The sequence below is a fragment of the Macaca mulatta genome, chromosome 9, assembly GCF_049350105.2.
Source record: "Macaca mulatta isolate MMU2019108-1 chromosome 9, T2T-MMU8v2.0, whole genome shotgun sequence".
Lineage (NCBI taxonomy): Eukaryota > Metazoa > Chordata > Mammalia > Primates > Cercopithecidae > Macaca > Macaca mulatta.
The window spans coordinates 62,970,393-62,993,706 of record NC_133414.1 but is presented as its reverse complement, the minus strand read 5'-3'; the positions used below and the strand labels follow the sequence as shown (position 1 = coordinate 62,993,706).

Genomic DNA, 23,314 nt, shown 5'->3' with positions numbered 1-23,314 from the left:
TATGTCTCACAAAGTTGCAGTCAGGAAGTCAGCCGGGGCTACAGTCATCTGAAAGCCTGACTCAGGGAGAATACACTTCCAAGGTGGCACACTCACATGGCGTTTGGCAGGAGGCCTCAGTTCTTCACCCCATGGGCCTTCACATAGGCTCCTTGAGTGTCCTCACACTGTGACAGCTAGCTTTCTCCAGAACTAGTGATCCAGAAAAAGCAAGGAGAAAGCTGCAGTGCCTTTTAAGGACCTAGTCATTACTTTTTCTTTTCTTTTCTTTTCTTTTTTTAATTAAATTGAGATGAGTTAAATTGAGATGGGGTCTTGCTATGCTGACCAGGCTGGTCTCAAACTCTTGGTCTCAAGCAGTCCTCTTGCCTATTCCTCCCAAAGTGCTGTTACTACAGGCAGGAGCCTGTAGTATTTCTTTATCCTGTTTGTTAGAAGGAAGTCACTCAGTTTAACCCATACTCAAAGGAATTAGTTTCCACCTCTTAAAAAGAAGAGTATGAAAGAATTTGTGGACATGTTTATAAACTACCACAGGCTGGGCGTGGTGGCTCAAGCCTGTAATCCCAGCTCTTTGGGAGGCCGAGACAGGTGAATCACGAGGTCAGGAGATCGAGACCATCTGGCTAACACGGTGAAACCCTGTCTCTACTAAAAAGACAAAAAACTAGCCGGGCGAGGTTGCGTGCGCCTGTAGTCCCAGCTACTTGGGAGGCTGAGGCAGGAGAATGGCGTAAACCTGGGAGGCGGAGCTTGCAGTGAGCTGAGATCTGGCCACTGCACTCCAGCCTGGGTGACAGAGCGAGACTCTGTCTCAGAAAAAAAGAAAAAAAAAAAAGAAAAACCACCACCGATGGTTTATTCAAGAAAGTTCTTAATATGAATTAGTATTAATTTATTAATTCATTTGTACATTGAAGGAGAAAAACTCTGTGATCATATCACTAGATGAAGCAAAAGCACTTGATGAAATTTAACTCCATGATGAAACCTCTCAGCAAACTAAGAAGGGAACTTCCTTAATGTGATAAAGACTTTCATTAAATTTATAATTTAGGAACAGTTGACATACCTAATATTTAGGCTTTCTGTACCTAATATGATTTATCTTTCTATTTGTTAAACGTATTCTTTTGTTCTTCAGTATTTTAAAATTGTGCTTATATCAGTGTTTTACATTTGGAATTGCAAAATGATATAATGAAACATGAAGACTGGAAGTCCTCGCTAGAGCAATTAGGCAAGAGAAAGAAATAAAGGGCATCTAAATTGGAAAGGAGGAAGTCGAATCGCCACGCTCATATATGTAGAAGACCCTAAAAGCTTCACCGTAAAACTCTTAGAACTGATGAATGAATTTAGTAAGGTTGCAGAATACAAAATCAATATACAAAAATTAGTAGTGTTTCTATACATCAATAATGAACTAGCAGAAAAAGAAGAGAGTAATCCATATACAAAAGCTACCAAAAAATGAAATACATTTGACCAAGGAGTTGAAAAATCTCTACAAGGAAAACCATAAAACACTGATGAAGGAAATTGAAGGAGGCACAAAAAATGGAAAGACATCCATTTTCAAGGATTTGAAGAATTAATACTGTGAAAATGACCATACTACGAAGAACAAGCTATAGATTCAATGCAGTCCCTATCAAAATACCAGTGACAGTCTGAGCAGTTCTGAGCAAATACCAGTGACAGTCTGAGCAGTTCTGAGCCAAAAGGACAAAGCTAGAGGCATCACACTACCAGACTTCAAGATATACTGCAAAGCTCTAGTAATCAAACAGCATGGTACTAGCATAAAACCAGACAATAGACCAATTGAACAGAATAGAGAACCTAGAAATAAATCCATATATTTATAGCCAGCTGGCAAAGGTGCCAAGAACATGCTTTGGGAAAAAGAGTCTTCAATAAATGGTGCTGGGAAAACTGGATATACATATGCAGAGTGAAACTGCACCCCTGTCTTCCACCATATACAAAAATAAGCTCTAAATGGATTAAAGACTTAAATGTAAGACAAAGGCACCAAAGACAAAGTGAATCATCTATTTTCTTTTATTATTATTTTTTTAAATATAGAGATGGGGTCTTGCTACGTTGCTCAGGCTGGTCTCAAACTCCTGGGCTCAAGTGATCCTCCTGCCTTGGCCTCTCAGAGTGCTGGGGTTACAGGTGAGCCACCAGTGCCCAGCTAAATACTGTATTTTCAGCCCATGTTTGCTTGCATTATGAAGACATTGTTATACTTATTGAAAAGAAGAGGCCGGGAGCGGTGGCTCATGCCTGTAATCCCAGCACTTTGGGAGGCCGAGGCAGGTGGATCACCTGAGGTCAGGAGTTCGAGACCAGCCTGGCCAACCCCGTCTCTACTAAAAATATAAAAATTAACCAGACTTGCTGGCATGCGCCTGTAGTCCTAGCTACTTGGGAGGCTGAGGCAGGAAAATATCTTGAACCCAGGAGGCGGAGGTTGAGATGAGCCAAGATTGCACCACTGCACTCCAGCCTGGACGACAGAGTGAGACTCATCTCAAAAAAACAAACAAACAAAAGAATTTGCTTATAAGTTGACCCATGTGGTTCCAACCTGTATTGTTCAAAAAAACCAAAACCGCTGTTAGACCTAGAATACCACTTCTGCAAATCTAACCTACAGTTTTATCTGCCCAAACAACAACAAAAGCATCTCTTCAAGTTTATTTATTGCTGCATTGCTTATACTAAATTGGAAATAATCTAAAAAATATCCCTCAACATGGTTGTGCACCGTGGTGTGCACCTGTAGTTGGGACTACTTGGGAGACTGAGGCAGTGCAATCTGATTGCACCTGTGAATAGCTCCTGCACTCCAGCCTAGACCAGCATGGCAAGACCTCATCTCTAAGAAGAAAATGTTCATCAACAAGAGAATGGGCAAATATGGCCATAAGGTATTCACAGGATAAAACACTAGATAACAATGAAAATGAATTAAGAAGAACTACAAGTATCCATCATGGAAATACTTCACAGTGTTATGTGAACAAAATTAAAGCATTATACATATAAAAACAGTGAAGTTTTTATATATCTATTGAAAGTTGAACAATATGTAAGGCAATGCTGTTATGTCACTTACAATCCTTTGTTTGAAATGAAAGGCAAGTTGATGTGTGTTTAAACTAGAAATTCCAGGAAAAAATCAGAAAGGTACCTGGGCTTAAAGAAAGATGCTAAATGGGGCCGGGCGCCATGGCTCACGCCTGTAATTCCAACACTTTGGGAGGCTGAGGCTGGTGGATCACCTGAGATCAAGAGTTTGAAACCAGCCTGGCCAACATGGTGAAACCCTGTCTCTACTAAAAATACAAAAATAAGCCAAATGTGGTGGCATGCACCTGTAGTCCCAGCTACTTAGGAGGCTGAGGCAGGAGAATTGCTTGAATCTGGGAGGCAGAGATTGCAGTGAGCCGAGATTGTGCCATTGCACTACAGCCTAGGCAACAGAGTGAGACTCCATATCCAAAAAAAAAAAAAGATGCTAAAAGGAAAGCAAGGGCAAGTAAATGTCAAATCCATCTCATGCCATAGAACTACTTTTTTTTTTTTTTTTTTTTTTTTTTTTTTTTTTTTGAGGCGGAGTCTTGCTCTGTCGCCCAGGCTGGAGTGCAATGGCACCATCTCAGCTCACTGCAAGCTCCGCCTCCTGGGTTCATGCCATTCTCCTGCCTCAGCCTCCCGAGTAGCTGGGACTACAGGTGCCTGCCACCTCGCCCGGCTAATTTTTTGTATTTTTAGTAGAGACGGGGTTTCACTATGTTAGCCAGGATTCTCGATCTCCTGACCTCATGATCTGCCTGCCTCGGCCTCCCAGCATGCTGGGATTACAGGCATGAGCCACTACACCCAGCCTAGAACTTCTTACAACATCCTAAACCAGTATGTTTCAACCTGAAAAGATGTTCTAATGCAGAATAAAGAAAATGAAGTACAGATATTTCGTTCCCAAGGAGGGAAACTCTTCCTAGGTTCCCAAGTTCATGAACTTCACGTGCATATAGCAGGAATCTGTCATCTTGAGGGAGTTCTTTCTTAAACCTACGGGTTTGTAAGATTTTAGTTTTCTATGCTATCCTTTTTTGGTCATGCTTGTCAAGGAAGAATTGTTAAAAGCTATTTTAATACCTTCTGCCCTTATTCAGGGCAGTTAGAGACTTAAATTTTACATACACATACTACCTTTGAACCTTCAGTGTGGTGTTTACATACTGAAAGTTTGCAGTTGAATTTAGATCATGCTTTGAAGTTCCCTTTGTCAGACCACATTGTACCAAAGAAAGACTGCATTTTCTTTTTGTCTGTAATTATTTCCATAATTATTTAACTTGGTATAACATGTGGTACTGTAAAAGCATAACCCAAGCCATTGTTTGCCTTAAGCAACATTTTAGATTTGGGGACGTGGTGTTTACTTTTACAAGCCTTTCTTAAGCCCTTTTAATTTATATCTCAAACTTGAGGATATCCATGAAAACAGTGGAAACTTTCTCTTCTCCGGATCTTGACACAAGTCAGGGATGGAAGTGAGCAAAAGGAAGTGGTGTGGTTTTTATATTATTTCAATTGTGTTGAGATAAGGAAATGGGATAGTTTATCCACTGTACTGCTCTTTTGGGAAAGTCTAGTTTGTATATAAAAGTAAAAGGAATTGGCATAACATTTTAATTCCTTCTGCTCTATTCAGTCATTCTCTCAACAAATACTTATTTAGTATCGACTATGTGCTAAGCACTGTTCTGGGTGCTAAAAATATAAAGTGAGTGAAACAGACTAACCCTCCTGGCCTCATGGAGCATATATTCTGGAGCAGGTGGCAGGCAATAAAATACAGAGTAAATTATATCAAATTATATAGCATGACAAATACTAAAGAGAAAGAAACAGCCAGAAAGAAGAGGAGTGCTAGGTGTGGGGGGGATGGGTTCTGGATAGATTCTGCAGGTAGAACCAGTGGATTTGATGACGGATAGGAAATGGAATGCGATAAGGAAAGAGGAATTTGTCAAGAATGACTTGAGATTTTAGGCCTGGTTATATCTATGTAGTGATATTCTAAAAATAAAAATAAAAAAAGATTTTAGACCTGGGACTTTTAAGATTTTACACCAAGTAAAGAGGCTGTTAACGGAGGTGGGAAAGATGTAGGATCTAGCAAATTTGGGAGGGAAGAGGCAAGGAAAGATAAGTGACAAATTGTATAGTTGCTGGTAACATTGTTAAGTCAATTTTTATACTATTTGAGCTGAATTTTTTTTTTTTCCTTTGAGACAGAGTCTCGCTTTGTTGCCCAGGCTGGAATGCAGTGGCACAATCTCAGCTTACTGCAACCTCCACCTCCCAGGTTCAAGCAATTCTCCTGCCTTGGCCTCAGGTAGCTGGGATTACAGGCACCCACCACCATGCCCAGCTAATTTCTGTATTTTTAGTGGAGATGGGGTTTCACCGTGTTGGCCAGGCTGGTCTCGAACTCCATGCTTCAAGTGATCTGCCTGCCTCAGCTTCCCAAAGTGCTGGGATTATAGGCGAGAGTCACTGTGCAGGCCCGAGTTGTCTTAAAAATAGCCCTTATAGCAGCCTGTGTCTTCTTTTAAGATGTTAGCAAGTATCTTTTCTGATAAGACATTTATTTGCCTTTATTCAGAATTGCTAATTTTATGCTAATCTGACCCAGAATACTCAAGTGTGCCTTTCCCTTTAATCCTCATATTAGCTATATTAGCTGGAATATTTTTGGTTGTAACAGAAAAATTAACTGTCTCTGACCCTAAAAATGGAATTTATTGGCTCTTAACTGAAGAGTCCCAAAGTAATTCAGGCTTCAGACAAGATTGCTTGAGCAGCTCGTCGATGTCTCCCGGGATCTGGCTTCTTTCAGTCTCCTGGCTCTGCCTTCTGGTTCTCCTTCTGGGCCCAACATAGCTGCCAGCAGTTTCTGGGACTGCCTTATTCATATTGAGTCTGAGAAGAGTGACTTTGTCACTGCAGGGCCCGTGAAAGTCCTGAGACTGTTAGACCAGCTCACCCCTGAACTTTTTGTGGTGTGGAAGATAGAATATGCCTAGCGTAGGAGCCTCTACTCCTGAGATCTTAGGGGAAATCTTTGCATCCTGAATTAAAAAAAAAAAATTTAAATAGATACATAAGTGGAAATAAATGATTGATTTTTTAAAATTGCTTTTGCATTGTACAAGCACCATGGTTAACACAGCAAAAACAATTCCTCTTTAAAGCGGTCAGGTGGGAAGGGAAAAAAAGTAAGGTTGTATTCGGACATTAGTTTGATCAAGATAATTTTTCTTCTTAGAGATTTAATATTGTTGCCACTTGACCAGCTGGAACTACAAAGAAACCATTAGCTAATAATGGTTATATGATTATATAATAATAAGTATGATAGTTATATATACTAGGCCAGAATTAGTGTTTCTCTACAAATTGACCAAGCAGTGACGAAGAAAAATTACCTTCTCCTGCCCCCACAAAACAAGAACCAGTGTTTCTCAACAAGGAGAGTACTGTTAGCATTTGGTTAAGACAGTTCTTTATTTTGAAGGATTGTCCCTGCACATTGTGTTTTCTATCCTGGTCCCTGGTCAAACCGTATGTCCTGTCATATCCTAGACATTATTCCAACCAAAAAGTCACCTGCATTTTTTAGATCCTCTTAGGAGGGGGTGGTAACCCAGCCACTGCTGATGCCTGAGGGGAGTGCAAAGTGGGGTTTTTGAGGAGCTGGGACTGAGACCCTGAGGAGTAGGCACCACTGGGCCTAAAAGGATTCCATGGGGTTGATTCTGGGAGTGTGGAAGGAAGCAGAGAGTGTACATTGCTGCTGCCAGTTGAATGCCAGTGGCATTCAGGCAACTGACAGGAACAGCGAACCAAATCGGGGAAAAGAAAGTCCCTTCTCCCCTCTTCCAGCTTTCTCTAGTTCCCCAGTTGGCAGAGCCTCTCAGGAGCCAGCTGGTGAAGGACATATTGTCAGCAGCATCCCAGCTCCAGCGTCAGAAAGCAGAGTCTATAGATAGAAGAGGGGCCTTTTTTTTTGGCTGAAAAGCAATAGTGTAAAAAGGGACACAGTACTTTCTGTTTTTTAATCTCATTACTTTCCTGCCAGCACCTTAACATGCAGTAACAAGTGGAATTTGGGCTTTGTCAGCAGCAAACCTGCCACTTACTAGTTGTGTTAATTTGGGCAAGTTTCTTTCTTTTTCTTTCTTTCTTTTTTTTCTTTTTTTGAGACAGAGTCTCGCACTGTCACCTGAGCTGGAGTGCAGTGGTGCGATCTCGACTCACCGCAATTTCTACCTCTTGGGTTCAAGCGATTCTCCTGCCTCAGCCTCCCGAGTAACTGGGTTTACAGGCACCCGCCACCACGCCTGGCTAATTCTTTGTATTTTTAGTAGAGACAGGGTTTTCACTATGTTGGCCAGGCTGCTCTCCAGTGCCTGACCTCATGAGCCACCATGCCTGGCCAACTTGGGCAAGTTTCTTAACTTTGCGCTTCCCTTTTTTTTTTTTTAGCAGAGTTATGAAGATGAAAAAAGATCTTACAGAGTTCAATAAAAAATAACTTCGACTTTCTCATTTAACATATGTGCTCATGGTATACCCGACAAAACGCTGCACTTTGGATTAGAAAACCTGGGTGTTAGTTCGTCATATATACTAGCTACATGGAATTCAGCAAGTTATTTATCTCCCTGAACCTATCCTTTCTCTGTAAGTAGGAATGATTTTATTTACTGTAAGGATCAAAGAGATGGGATAATGCATGTAAAACTAATTTGTAAGTTATAAAAATCACAGTGATGATAGGATGCTAAACAGGTACCATTAAATACCACCACATACCTGAGTTTCTCTGATTTAATCTGCACAAAAGACCTTGATCATCTGTTTTATGCTAGACTCTGAACTCTTTACCACCACATTAAACTCTTTTCTCCCTATTCAATTTACCAGTACAGGTTGAGCATCCCTAATCCAAAAATCTGAAATCTGAAATAAAACGTGAAGCTTTTTGAGTGTCGACATGACGCTCAAAGGAAATGCTCATTGGGGTGTTCTGGATTTCACAGTTTTGGATTTGAGTTGCTGAACCAGTAAGTATAGATAGTGCAAATATTACAAATTTAAAAAATCAAAAATCCAAAACGCTTCTGGTCCCAAGCATTTCTGATAAGGAGTACTCAACTTGTACCCATAGTATGCCTATGGGGTGACCAAACCCTCTCCCCTTCCAGACAGTTCTGTAATAACTGATTCACTTCACCTGTTTTTAGTCATGTGTGCGTGTTCTAGAGGAGAAACAGAAGAGTAACACCTAGGCCTCTTAAATAAACAGCTGACAAACATTACGAATCTCTTCAAAGTACAGATATGTCAAAGATTGCTGTATAGTTCAATCTAGTTGTAATTGTAAGATTTTTGTTGTTGTTTAATACAGTTATACAAACAAAAAACTTTGGAGAAACTAGATTAGGGAATTTGTAGTACAAGGTTGAATGATGTTTTTTGTAGTACAAGGTTGAATGATGTTTTGAAAACAGATTATCTATTTGAAGAATGTTTCAGAAACCTGGAAACATTTCTTTTGCATCTAATATTGAGGTCCTGGTGAAGGATATAAAACACACAAATGCATCAACTAACATCAACTATATATAATGCTATACTAGATTGTCTTGATTCTCTGGTCCTGGAAGAGTTTATACTTGTGTTGGGGAAACTATCTTGGCACAGAAGAAAAGTGAAGGATTTGATTGGGCAGGGACAGTTGAACAGAAATACGAAGGTTAAATATGGGCTTGTTTTGATTATTAATTAATAATTGAGCATGGGGGAAAGGTGGAGTTGGAAAGTCATATCAGGGGTAGCAATGAAATTGGTAACTTCAAAGTGATGGAGACGTGACGGTGGAAGTGTTATACAGTGGAACTTCCCTATCCCTGTTTTAGGTCATCACTTAAGTTGCGTGGTTGGCTTTCTTTGGTCCTGGCCCACGGGCATTATTGTAAAACTTTCTAAAAGACCCTGTTAGGAATATCTTACCCATAGCAAGATCTGACAGCATGGACGCCAAGGCAGGCATTTCAGTAAGATTTCTGTGTATTACCTCAGATGCACTCAGACAACTCTTTAAGCAAGTTATTTTCTTCAGGGTTTATGTTTAGATTTGGGGGATATTGTTTTCTACACTGATGTAAATAACTGCGAGTGATGTTGCTTCGGTTGTACAAGTGTGTATTCTTCTAAGGATTGATGGGGAGGAGTGTAGAGATCGGGAAGGAATGGATGAGTTGCTTGTTAAGGGAAAAGATGATATTCTTATGCTAATCCAGGCCCTGGATCAGGAGCAGAGCAGCCATGCGAACAATGGCCTTGGAGCCAGGAAGTCTGCAGTGAGTCTATTCCTTCTCAGAAAGCTTGTCAGACCCGGCGCCTGGAGCTGCCTGGGGGGAGGGACCCCTGGAAAGGGGAGTTTTCTCCTTGCTATTTTATGGAATTGGCTGCTGGCCAGCTTGTTGGAAATTCCCAAACTTCTCTACTAGAAAGTGAAAATCAAGGGTGGGGGGCTTAACGGGAAGAGGAAAGAATGACTTTAGTCTGTTTTTTCAGCTGACTTCAGCCTTTTCCTGGTTTGTTTTTTTTTTTTTAAAGTTCCAATTGCACTGTTGGTTCAGTTGTCTTGCTGTTTGAGAAGCCTTAAAATCTTTTACTTAAAAAAGAAATTATTTATATTTGAGTAATTCTGCCTTAATGTTATTTTCCTGTAAAGAAATGGTACCAGTCTGTGTATATAGCAAGGGGAAGTAAATTTATTTAGATGCCTATTTTGTCTGACTATTCAATAGCTTTTAAATGGCAGCGTGATTTAAAAATTTTGATTATGCTGCATGTCAAATATGTGCATCTCCTCATTTTCTTCACGTTGCAAGATATTTTTAATTTAATGTAAAAATTCCGATGAATCATTTAGGAATTAAAAAATATGTTTTATCGTTAGACGTTATATAATTTTAAGAATGATTGCAGCCAGGCACGGTGGCTCACACCTGTAATCCCAGCACTTTGGGAGGCCGAGGTGGACGGATAGCCTGAGGTCAGGAGTTCAAGACCAACCTGGCCAACATGGCGAAACCCTGTCTCTACTGAAAATAGAAAAATTAGTTGGGCATGGTGGTGCGTACCTGTAGTCCCAGCTACTCTGAGGCTGAAGCAGGAGAATCGTTTGAACCCATGAGGTGAAGGTTGCAGTGAGCAGAGGTTGCACCACTGCAGTCCAGCCTGGGCAAGAGAGCAAGACTTTGTCTCAAAAAAAAAAAAAAAAAAAAAAAAAAGGCTGGGCGTGGTGGCTCACGCCTATAATCCCAGCACTTTGGGAGGCAGAGGCGGGAGGATCACCTGAGGTTGGGAGTTTGAGACCAGCCTGACCAACATGGAGAAACTTCGTCTCTACTAGTAATACAAAAATTAGCCGGGCATGATGGTGCATGCCTGTAATCCCAGCTACTCGGGATGCTGAGGCAGGAGAATTGCTTGAACCCAGGAGGTGGAGGTTGCGGTGAGCCGAGATCACGCCATTGCACTCCAGCCTGGGCAACAAGAGCGAAACTCTGTCTCAAAAAAAAAAAATTGTTGAAAAATAAGATTAATATTTTGCTATGTGATTATAGAAACAGTTAATATGAGACAAAGGAGAAGTGCTCAGTTATTAATAATTACATCTATTTGTTGAAATGTTTACTGAGATGTAATATTACATCTTTGAGTTAGCTCAAAGGAGTTAGTAATATCTCTATTTTGTGGCAAAGGAAACGGAGACCTGGATATCTTAAGTAATTCCCCAAAATCACACAGCAAATAAATACTGGAGCTGATTTTTAAAAATTATTTATATTTTATTATTTTTCCTCACTTTCCCTTGCCCTACATTTAATCCATTGCTAAGTACCGCTGAGTTTTTTTTGAGACAAGCCTCGTTCTGTTGCCCAGGCTGGAGTGCAGTGGCATAATCAAAGCTCACTGCAGCCTTGAACCCCTGGGTTGAAGAGATCCTCCCACCTCAGCCTCCCTAGTGTCTGGGACTACAGGTATGCACCACCATGCCCAGCTAATTTTTTAAAGTTTTTTGTACAGATGAGGTCTTGTAGTGTTTCCCAGGCTGGTGTTGAACTCCAGACCTCAAGTGATTCTCCCACCTCAGTCTTCCAAAGTGCTGAGATTACAGGTGTGAGCCACATAGCCAGCCAAAAATTATTTTTGAAGTATAGCATGAGTCCATCCACTAGACCACTGCCACCTATCCTTTTTTTTTTTTTAATTCACCCATCTGCACATGGATTCTGCCCTAATCTTAACCACCATTGTCATTCTCCTAAATTTTCACAATATTCTGCTTACTGATCTGTTTGCTTTTGCCGTTATCCCCTCCAGTCCATTACATAGAATTCAGATGATGCCCACTTAGGCTTAAATCCCAAGTCCTTCATATGCCCTTGCCTGATCTGGTCTTTGTCTTCTCTGCCTCTTCACCCTCATCTCCCACTACACTATCTCTTATTCTCAACATTTCAGACATCGTTCTCTCTTTGCTTTTCTCTCCCTCAAGATCTTTGCCCAGGGTGTTCCCTGTGCTTAGAACATCCCTTCTTTCTTTGCCTGGCTGACTCTTTATTTTTCAGATCTCAACTTAAAGGTCGCTTCTCAGCATTGATTCCCTTTCCCCTCCATCTGGATTAGAGGGGGGTCACTGCCCCTATTCCTTCAGGACCTGGCACTTTTCTTCCTTTGCACTTACCACGAGTTATGATTGTGTATCATTTGTGTTTTCTTGTTTGGTGTCTTGAGTATCTTAATTGTTTTGTTTAATGACTCTGAACTCCATGAAGGCTGGGACTGTTTGGCTCTAAACAGTGTATTCTTGGTATCTAATACAGAATCATGCATAGTACAGACAATAACCATTTAGTGAGTACATTAATAATTCAATGGTAAGAACACTGTTTCCACAGGACTCCAACGTTTGAAGGGATAACATAGATTATTTAGTCTAGGGCCGGGCTTAATGGCTCACGCCTGTAATCCCAGCACTTTGGGAGGTTTAGGTGGGTGGATTGCTTGAGTCCAGGAGTTCAAGACCAGCCTGGGCAACATGGCAAAACCCCATCTCTGCAGAAAACACAAAATTAGCCAGGCTTGGTGAGATGTGCTTGTGGTCCCAGCTACTCAGGAAGCTAAGGTGGGAGGATTGCCTGGAGCCCAGGAGGCAGTGAGCTGAGATTGTACCTCTGCACTTCAGCCTTGGCAACAGAGTAAGACCCTGCCTCCAAAAAAAAAAAAAAAAAAAAAATTTAGTCCAGTCTCCCTTTCTATCACGTTGGTCATGTCTTTGACAAAGGTGCACTCAAACTTTATTCCTTATGTACTCTGTGAGCAAAACCCCTGGGTTCCTTTGGTTGTATCTCAAGTGGAGTGGTTGCTATGTCCTTTGCATTCCTGTCATTCTTCTCTCAAGTGCTTAGGAGGCCTGGCCAGGTGGAATAAAGTAAGATGGTTGTCCTCTTTGATTACTGCAGCATTTCCCTTCATTCTCAGACTGCATGCATGTCATCAATGCCAATGCGTGTTGAGCTCGTAGTCAGGGAAGATTTGATGGCTGTTCTCCATACAAGTGATCACAGCTTTTTTTGTCTATAAAAATTTCTTGCAGATTGGATTGTCATGGATAGCACCTGTCAGTGGCTTCCTTTGCCAGGTTGGCAAGTGTGTTATAAACATGGATTAGGGGAGGGAACTTCTATTTAGCACCTACTGTGTACCGGGCTCTCCTAAATAGTTTAAAATGTGTATTTACATTGTATAATATATATAAAATCAGGCAGGGAAGTATAGGATAGTTGTTAACATGTAGAATCTGGAATCAGACCTCCTTGATATTAATTATGACTCTACTTACCTGTTGTGTGAGCTTTGATAAGTTCCTTAAAGTCGACCTGCCTGTTTCTTCATCTGTAAAATTAAAATAATAATTTAACCTTTAAATAAGTTGGTTGATGGTTTGATAACTTAATATATGCAAAGCATTTATGACAGTACTGGCACATAGAGGTTAATATGTGTTAGCTATTATTTTATATGAGTTCCTTAATTTAAAAAATGTTTACATTTATTTAATTTATTTTAAAAATTGTTTTAAATATGTGCTTGCTATTATCTCATTTGGTTCTCAAAATAACTGTCAGCTAATAAGTATCACTCCAGATTTGTTTGTTTGTTAAAATGGGGTCTTGCTCTATTGCTGAGGCTGGAGTGCAGTGGCTCTTAACTGTTGTGATCACAGTGCATTGTAGCCTGGAATTTCTGGGCTCAAGTGATCCTGTTTGAGCCCAGGATTACAGCTGAGATTACAGGCGGTCGCCACCACAGTTGGCCTCATTCCAGTTTTAAAGATGAGGAAACTTATTCAGAGAGGTTAAGTTAAAGGCAGATCCAGAATTTGAGCTTGTGCCAGGGTAGCAGGGTCATGGATGTTTTTGTGGAAGGAATCACACACAGCCCTTTCCTCTGACAGGGAAAGCACTTAGAGTCTTGTGGCCAGCCAGCTCTGCAGGATGCCTTGGTTGTAGCTCTAATGAGGCAAGGCCACATATTAGCTTTAAATAAACTGATGAGGAAACAGTGACAATGAAAGATGTAACATGGCATAGTGGTCAGTCTCCTGCCCAAGACTGAGCTCCTTGCAGCAGGAGCAACCATACTCATATTCGTATTTCTGGTACCTAACACTGGGTCGGTAATATGTACTCTAGATGCAGGCCAGTTGGAGTGGTTCATACCTGTAATCTCAGCACTCTGGGAGGAGGCCAAGGCCACAGGATTGCTTGAGGCCAGGAGTTTGAGACCAGCCTGGGCAACATAGTGAGTCCCCCTGCCCCCACCCCTATTAAATTAAAAAAAAAAAATGTTGGTGAATAAGTGAGTAAATTAATAAGTGAAAATTTGGAGAGGGGTGGAGACCTAGCAAGGGAGGCAGGACCAAAGCCAGGGTTTCTGGCATGGTCACTGGAGAGTGGTAGCCAGTGGAGGAGGAGGAGCAAGCAAGAAAGATGTGGGTTTGATTTAGACAGGTGGAGTGTGATTCTAGTAGAAATATTTAATGGGAAAATTGAAATGAGGAAGAGAGATTAGGATTGGAAATACACTGGAAACTTCTCTTGAATTTGAAACCTGGAACATGTATCCTTAGAATGACAGTTGAATTATTTCAAGAAGTTTTCAAAGAAATGCTGTTAAATCATGTGACAAACATTATTCTATAGTTACTTTAGACTTTACATCTTTTTCTCTCAGCATTATGTGATGGGAAACAATTTCATATTAGAGAGATAAGAGATTGCAGGGATTTTTAGAACTAAGCCACATATAAAATACACGTATAAATGATACCTTACTGTAAACGTTCTTTGCCTCAGTACTGTAAATAACTTTGGAGAGCTAATTAAAGTGAAAATTCTTAGGTAGATATTATAAAATAAAAAGCTCGGGTTATTAATGTAGACATCACACCAGGGTCATTGTGTCATAGATAAGCAAAATCTTTGTCATTCAGGAATAGTTCAAGCTGAAAGTCAGTAAAGTCAAACCACCGGAAACAATGGGATGGGGGTAAAGTAGAATGATATTTATCTTGATACTAACTAGCCTTTTTCCCCATTATTTATTTAACAATTTTACTTTGAGGCCTTTAAAAGTTCACTGTCTGTATCACCAAACCTTAATTGGAGAGGTTATGTTTCGTGTCATCCATATTAGAAGTTCAATTTTATATTAATAAAGTCAAATTTGCAATATTTTAGTAAATAATTTTTTTAAGATACCGCTTTTTTCCTTTTTTTCTTTTCCCCTTCCCTTCCCTTCCCTTCCCTTTTTTCTTCCCTTTTCCCTCCCCTCCCCTCCCCTCCCCTTTGATGGAGTCTTGCTCTGTTGCCCAGGCTAGAGTGCAGTGGCACGATCTTGGCTCACTGCAAGCTCTGCCTCCTGGGTTCATGCCATTCTCCTGCCTCAGCCTCTTGAGTAGCTGGGACTACAGGTGCCCGCCACCACGCCTGGCTAATTTTTTTGTATTTTTAGTAGAGACTTTTTCACTGTGTTAGCCAGGATGGTCTCGATCTCCTGACCTCATGATCGGCCCGCCTCAGCCTCCCAAAGTGTTGGGTGTTGGGATTACAGGCGTGAGCCACCGCGCCTGGCCTTCTTTTTTTTTTGAGATGGAGTCTCGCTCTGTCGCCCGGGCTGGAGTGCAGTGGCACAATCTGCAATCTCGGCTCACTGCAACCTCCATCTCCTGGGTTCAAGCGATTCTCCTGCCGCAGCCTCCTGAGTAGCTGGGATTACAGGTGCCCGTCACCATGCCTGGCTGATTTCTTGTATTTTTAGTAGAGATGGGGTTTCACCATGCTGGCCAGGCTGGTCTTGAACTCCTGACTTCAGGTGAGCGCCCACCTTGACCTCCTAAAGTGCTGGGATTACAGGTGTGAGCCACCGCACCTGGCTCCCTTTTTTTTTTTTCCTTTAATGATGAAGCATACTCTACAAATATGTGTAATATTCGCCTGGCACGGTGGCTGACACCTATAATCCCAGCATTTTGGGAGGCTGAGGTGGGCGGATCACCTGAGGTCAGGAGTTTGAGACTAGCCTGGCCAACATGGTGAAATCCTGTCTCTACTAAAAATACAAAAATTAGCCGAGTGTAGTGGCGCACATCTGTAATCCCAGCTACTCAGGAGACTGAGGCAGGAGAATCACTTGAACCTGGGAGGTGGAGGTTGCAGTGAGTCAAGATGGCGCTATTGCACTCCAGCCTGGGTGACAAGAGCAAAACTCCATCTCAGATAAAATAAAATAAAATGAATAAATATGTGTAATTTTCTAGGTCAGCTTCTTTTTCTATCTATAGAATAAATTATTTATTACAAAGACGGTATTTTCATTATATCTACTAGCATTTACAAGAATGTTGATGGTTACCTTTGTTTTAAATTTGACTTTTCCTGTTTAAGTCTTAATATATTTGGGAATTTTCATGTTATTAATAAAATAATTACTTTAGAACAGCCAGAAAAGACTATTGAGATTGTTTAATATACTTCCCTTGTTGTACATATGGCTTATCTGAGATCAGGAGAGGTTGCAGCCTTTTACTAAATTATTTGAAGTTTGAAATTATAGTGCCTAAAAAAAAAAAAAAGGGCAAAGATAGCTTTAATCTTTTAAAATGTATTTCGTTGTTTAAAGGTGTGTTTGGGCATTTGTTTCCCTTTTAGTTTTTGAAAATTTTCCAGAATTCAGTTGTATTCCTTACCTTTTAAATGTTTTTGTCTTTCAGGAGTCATAGGAAAGCAGTGGGAGTTGAAGTCATTGTCAAGTGCTTGCGATCTTTTACAAGAAAATCTCACTGAATGATAGTCATTTTAAATTGGTGAAGTAGCAAGACCAATTATTAAAGGTGACAGTACACAGGAAACATTACAGTTGAACAATGACTCAGCTATATATTTACATCAGATTATTGGGAGCCTATCTCTTCATCATTTCTCATGTTCAAGGTAAATCAGTGTTCATTTTAGTAATGTATTTCTGTATATAAAAAGCACCATTTCTTGCTTCTGTTCTTTCTACTCATCCCTGTTTGAATAGTTCCTAAAGCACAGCTTTTAGGAGAGAAGCAAAGATGAAACACATGCCAAATAATTTTTTAACTTGGCTGTGATGGAAACATTTTCAAGTGTTTTTGAAATCTCATTCTCTCTGAGTCTATCTTCTCCTTCACAACATAGGCATGATGATACACAGCATTAGGTCTTGTGAGGATTAAATGAGATAAAGTATGTAAAGCCACCTCAGTTAGTGGCTGAAAGACAGGGTAATAGATATTCCAGACTGAGCTTCAAAATTCCTCTCTCCTTTAAAATACAATCAGGAGCAAATGTAAATAATAATTTAAAAATCATTTTATTGGCTAGGCACGGTGGCTCACACCTGTAATCCCAGCACTTTGGGAGGCCGAGGTGGGCAGATCATGAGGTCAGGAGTTCAAGACCAGCCTGGGCAACATGGCAAACCCTCGTCTTTACCAAAAAATACAAAAACTAGCTAGGTGTGATGACGGGTGCCTGTAATCCCAGCTACTAGGGAGGTTGAGTCAGGAGAATCACTTGAATCCCAGGAGGCGGAGGCTGCAGTGAGCCGAGATCGTACCACTGCACTCTAGCCTGGGCAACAGAGCAAGACTCTGTCCCCACGCACCCCCCCACTCAGAAAAATTTCATTTTATTGTTGTCAAAAGACGTTAGAAAGATAACTGGCACTTGTCTATGCTGAATACTAAAATTTCTTCATAGAGCACTGACAGTTTGTTTATGACCAATAATGTAATTTTGCTACTATGTGTTCACAACTCAGAACTCCCAAACAGGAAGTTATTGTGATGACTTTTAGGACCAGATGGCCTGTGTTTGCACATAAGCTTTTTCCTGTATGGTTTAAGTAGGATTATATTTTAAGCTGAAAAGACAGTACTGTTTTGCAAGAGGATTTTAGATAAAACTTACTGGATGTCTTCATACTCAAGTTTTTTACTTCACAGGTTGCTTTTTCCTAACGTTTTATTCGCAGTGATCTGGATTAATATCTGCTGTTAAAAAGAAACATGATTAACATCATAAAGCTTTTGATATTTTCTTTTTCTTTTTTTGTTTTTTGAGACGGAGTCTTTCTTGCCCAGGCTGGAGTACAGTGGCGCCATCTCGGCTCACTGCAAGCTCTGCCTCCTGAGTTCACACCATTCTCCTGCCTCAGCCTCCCGAGTAGCTGGGATTACAGGTGCCCACCACCACGCCCGGCTAATTTTTTGTATTTTTAGTAGAGACAGGGTTTCACCATGTTAGCCAGGATGGTCTCAATCTCCTGATCTCGTGATCCACCCTCCTTGGCCTCCCAAAGTGCTGGGATTACAGGTGTGAGCCACTGCGCCCGGCCGGTATTTTCATCTTAAAGCACAAACAGAATGAAATCTATAGCTTCTTTTTTATTTTGCCTTGGTATTATAATCATATCCTTTGTATTAACATGCTTGGAATACAGAGCCTTCAGCAAAAGCCACTTTTACTTGTGAAACACCGAATTATTTAGTACAATACCTTTACTTCAATATCCGTGACATGCCTTGTTGATCAGCATCAACCAAAGCTGCTATAGTTTTAAAGATGAGTTAAATTCATAGTAATATTATATTTGCTACCTCACTCCCAGGTAATCTCCATTTTGGCATAAGTTTTTTAAAATTCTGTTTAGATCACACATAGGCAATATGATACAAAATTCTCAGTCCTCGCCCCAATTCACGTTGTTCTATAATAAACTTTTATTAGATGGAATAAGTTGGTAATTAGTTACTATGTAAAAGCAAAAGATCTTATTAAGAATTACATTTCTGCCGGGCGCGGTGGCTCACACCTGTAATCCCAGCACTTTGGGAGGCCGAGGCGGGCGGATCACAAGGTCAGGAGATCGAGACCACGGTGAAACCCCGTCTCTACTAAAAATACAAAAAATTAGCCGGGCACGGTGGCGGGCGCCTGTAGTCCCAGCTACTCGGGAGGCTGAGGCAGGAGAATGGCGTGAACCCGGGAGGCAGAGCTTGCAGTGAGCCGAGATCGCGCCACTGCACTCTAGGCTGGGCGACAGAGCGAGACTCCATCTCAAAAAAAAAAAAAAGAATTACATTTCTCTGATAAAGAGTGGAATTTGTTACATTTCCTTTCAAAAAAATTATTTTGATAGTTGCTTCAAATAACATAAAAATGTTTGCTCTTAAAGCTAAAACCAATGTAGAAAAGTTATTTCTTAGAGATCATTAGGAAGGATTGTAGAAGGGTATTAATGGAAATAACTTTTGACTTTAGCTCTAGCTTTATCTTGTTTTGAATTGTGTCTCAGGAAAATAAACTTACCTGTACCTTGGTTTCCTTGATGTAAAATAGAAATAATAATGCTTTTCCTAGATACAAACAAGAATGTTTTGACCATCAACTGTTAGGGTATAAATTTAAGTGCTTTACATTGAGATAAAGTTTGAATAGAAAAATGAGTCATCTGATATTAACAGCTGATAGATACTTAGTTTTTTTTTTTTTAAGACGTCACAAATTTTACAGCAGGATATATTAATATTGGGTAGATATTTAGTCCCTTTTTTGAATTTTGTCACAAATTTCAGAAATGGATTTTAGCTTTAAGTAACTAATAATGACTTCAATAGAGATTTATTTTTAACATGGGTGGTAGATGTTTGCTGTTCATTCAATTATTGAGTAGTGTCAAGGCTGACATGTCTGTAATTTTCTTGACGTTTCCCTTGTGGTTCCCAAGTGGCTACTATTATCTGCATTTGAGGCAGGTAAAACGGGGAAAGGGTCAGCATTGGCCTCAACTAGACCTGATACCAGGAAAGCAAAAGTATCACAGGTTTTATCGTAAGTCCTAATCATTCTCATAGCAAGAGCTACTGGAAAACAGAGAAACGGTATTGTCACAGTTGGCTTAATCTGTATCCATTGCCTAGGGCTGGATGTGTTGTTCTCCCAAACAAAATCAGAGTTTGGTTAGCTGGGAAAAGGGGAAAAATAGGTATCAATTGGGCAACTAAAAGGGTCTGGGAGAGATTTAATTTCTTCCATCAATTAGAATGTTTTCCTCTACAAATAATTTTAAAAAAATTTAAAAGAGCTTAAGCATGACATTTTGGGTTAGGTGATTTTTATTTTTTTAAAAAGACTTGAACAATAAGGAGAATGTAGTAACACACAAGAAGTCTGGATATAAGGGGACTGTAGTTGATTATGTGGCTCATCAAGACCCACCTTCTTTGTCTTTTCAACTGTGCCATCTCTAAATGTCAGGTTAGCCACAGTGTCACAGTGTGGCTGCCGAGAGACCAGACATCACATGCAGATGAGGTAAGCTTGAATTGACAATGCTCAGTTAAAGAAGAGGGACATCTATTTGTATCTCTTTTTAATTGATAAATCTTTCCCCAATCACTCATCCTCTCCCCAACAGACTTCCTTCTCATCTTAGTGGCCAAAATTCATTGTATGCTCTTATGTTAAATCACTGGCAAGGGGAATGGAACTAAAATTGTTGGATTAGACCAACAATTATCTCTGCTGAGAGTAGAGGGCTGCGCTTCCCTGAATCACATGGGGGAGGGGCAGACCCTTAATGTGTGTGTACATGTGCACATGCCTGTTGCCAGCAAGGGAAGGAGGGGAAGAATAAGAGTATCTGTTGCCGGGTACCACATTTGTCAACCTGACGTCATACATATGCTAAAATGCTCATGTTGCTATGAAATTTTCAGTTCCTTTTCAAAGGGTTCTATACCCCAGAGTTGCATCCACGTAGTACACGCAGCTACTAATCCAGGACTTGTGGCTGGTGCGAAGCCCTCTCCTTCAGGTCCAGGTGCCTCTTCAGGGTCCAGCAGTGTGTGGCTAAAAGCAGTTATCAGTGCACAGTATACCCAGTATCCAGTGACAAAAATGAAGTGGGATTAAGTACTATATAAAACTCCCATTCAGAGGAAGAAAAATTGGAAACAACCTCAGTATTCACTGCTCCATAGCATGTAGATTAATGATGCTTAGCCTGTTTGTCAGCCTCTAGTTTTATTTTCTGGGAGGATTTGCCTTCTCTCTGGTGTTTCTTGGCTAGTGTTTCTGCCTTCATGGTCACATATGAGATGGAATTAGTGGATGATGATCTTTGTGGAGACTGAACAGCTTTAGCAGCCTGCTTTCTGTTAGTATGGAGGTCTGATTACTGGAAATTGTCCTATGGATTGAAAACTCACAGTCTGACTGAGTCAGCCTGGGATATCTTTGGCAGTGCAGTTCCCATAAAGTTGTAGTAGTCCTACATTCTATTTTCTTTGGTCTCTTTGTTTTCGTTCCATTAAACAGTTAAATATCTTGTCTAGATTTGTGTTCTGAGAATTTCTGACCTAGCCACTGGCCTCTGCTTTGCCCGTTCTCCTGGCCTTTGGTTTAATGACCTCCGCTCTGAGGCCCTCTGCTCCTTTCCCATGCTAGAAAATGACCTGCTTTATTTGGTATCATAGCACTTATCTATGAATAAATATTAAAATAGTACCAAATGTCAGTATTTATTCGTCTTTATTGTCTTTCTCTGTCCAAGACTGTAAGCTTTAATATATATGGGACTTTGTTTTGTTTACTCTTCTAGTCACCCAGGGCTTAAAACCGTGGCTAGCACTGTGTACTCAGTACATTTTTGTTTAATGGATGAATACAGTTAAAGTGAAAAGAGCAAGTTGCAAAACTACTTTTTTCGCCATATATTTTTACACTGACCAACCCATTAGCAACAAGCACCTGTAACAACCCATTTGTAGTATCTGATTATCTTTTTTCACTAAGGATCTAGAACTCCTTGGAGAAATCACTAAGTTTAAGTTTGTCAGGGAAAGAGCAAGGTGATCTTGGTATCTTGGCCAGAAAGCAAGGAGAAAAGTTCAAAGGATTCAGTGACCGGGTTGAATTGGACACGAATTGCAGTGGATTCAAACAAATCAAATATGTTTAAATCCATGTGTTTGTAATGACACTTTAGAAAAAAACTAGTTAGGGCTGGAGGCTGTGACTTAAACCTGTACATGCCAGCACTTTGGGAGGCCAAGGCAGGAGGATAACTTGAGCCTCAAGAGTTTGAGACCATCCATGGCTAAACTGGGAGCCCCTTTAAAAAAAAAAAAAAAAAAAAGAGTTTGAGACCAGCCTGGGCAACATAGAGCTGGTCTTTACAAAAAAAATTTTTTTTAATTAGCTGGGTGTGGTGGTGTGTGCCTGTATTCCTGGATGAGGGGGGAGGATCACTTGAGTCCAGGAGCTTGAGGCTACAGTGAGCCATGATCATGCCACTGCACTCTAGTCTGGGCAGCAGAGCAAGACTCTGTCTCTAAAAAAGAAAACAACTAGTTCAAGTCATTAATTTTGAAAATTGGTAAATAGAGGGGGAAATCAAGCATTAATCTTGCCTTTCTAATATGAACTGTGCCACCTGTATCCAATTAGTAGGTGAGGGAAAGCATCTCATAGATGTATTCCAAGTCATAAAAAAGAAGAGAAATGATAGGATTAGATACATTATTTTATACTATGCTAATTGAACTAGTGAATCTAGACCTTACAAACAGAGATAAGCAGACATTTGGTTCTCTCCTCCCCACAACATGCAGAGCAGCTGCATTTCAGCGCTCAATAGACACATGTGGCTTGTGGCTATCATATTGGACAGCACAGTTCTCGAGCTAACTACCATTTACAAAATCCATAGAGAACAAGAGGACATGTTAAATGATGCCAGGAGGATGTGATCAGAAATTCCAGACTGTGGTAAATGCTATACTGGTAAATACTGGACAAGTTACCCAATGTCTTCAAGTAAATCTCAAGGTCAGGAAGAGGAAGAAGAAACTGGTAGATTAAGAGACTTGGAGACAACCAGGTGTGATGTGTGAACCTTATTTGGATCCTGACTCAAGGAAACTACTAAAGCAATTTGTAACATTTATGATACAATTAGAAATTAGAAAGCAATTTATAACATTTATAACATAATTGGACATTTGAACATTGCCTTGATGTTTGATAATATTGGTAAGGATAAGGAATTACTATTAATTTTTTAGATGTGATAATTGTGTTTGTTTTTTTTTAAGTCCTTATCTTTTAGAGATACACATTGAAATATTACAGATAAAAGGACATATCTGGTATTAGCTTCATAATTATATGAAAGGGGGAAGGAGTGAAACAAGAAGGGCCATAAATTGATCATCATAAAAGCTGGGCTATATGGGTGCGTGTGGGTTCATTGTACAGTTTTCTCTACTTTTATAAAAGGTTTCTGGCTGGGTGCGGTGGCTCATGAGTTCGAGACCAGCCTGGCCAACATGGTGAAACCCTGTCTCTACTAAAAATACAAAAATTGGTGGGACGTGGTGGCATGTGCCTGTAGTTGCAGCTACTCAGGAGGCTGAGATGGGAGGATCACTTGAACCGGGGAGGCGGAGGTTGCAGTGAGTCGAGTCTGGGCCACTGAACTCCACCCTGGGAAACAGAGAGAGACCCTGTCTCAAAAAAATAAAAAGTTTTCTGGAAGAATATATGTAAAT

At 40.4% G+C, this 23,314-nt stretch overlaps 1 protein-coding gene across 9 annotated transcripts in view; it reads left to right on the top strand.

The window, feature by feature from the left end:
• Positions 1–23,314, top strand: part of BMPR1A (bone morphogenetic protein receptor type 1A) — a 166,588-nt gene that overhangs the window by 100,007 nt on the left and 43,267 nt on the right. For all 9 annotated transcript variants that reach the window (XM_015147072.3, XM_077944990.1, XM_077944988.1 and 6 more), the window contains 1 exon segment: positions 16,445–16,664. In XM_015147072.3, coding sequence (XP_015002558.1) covers positions 16,598–16,664 — 67 coding nt within the window. In that variant the 5' untranslated portion in view covers positions 16,445–16,597.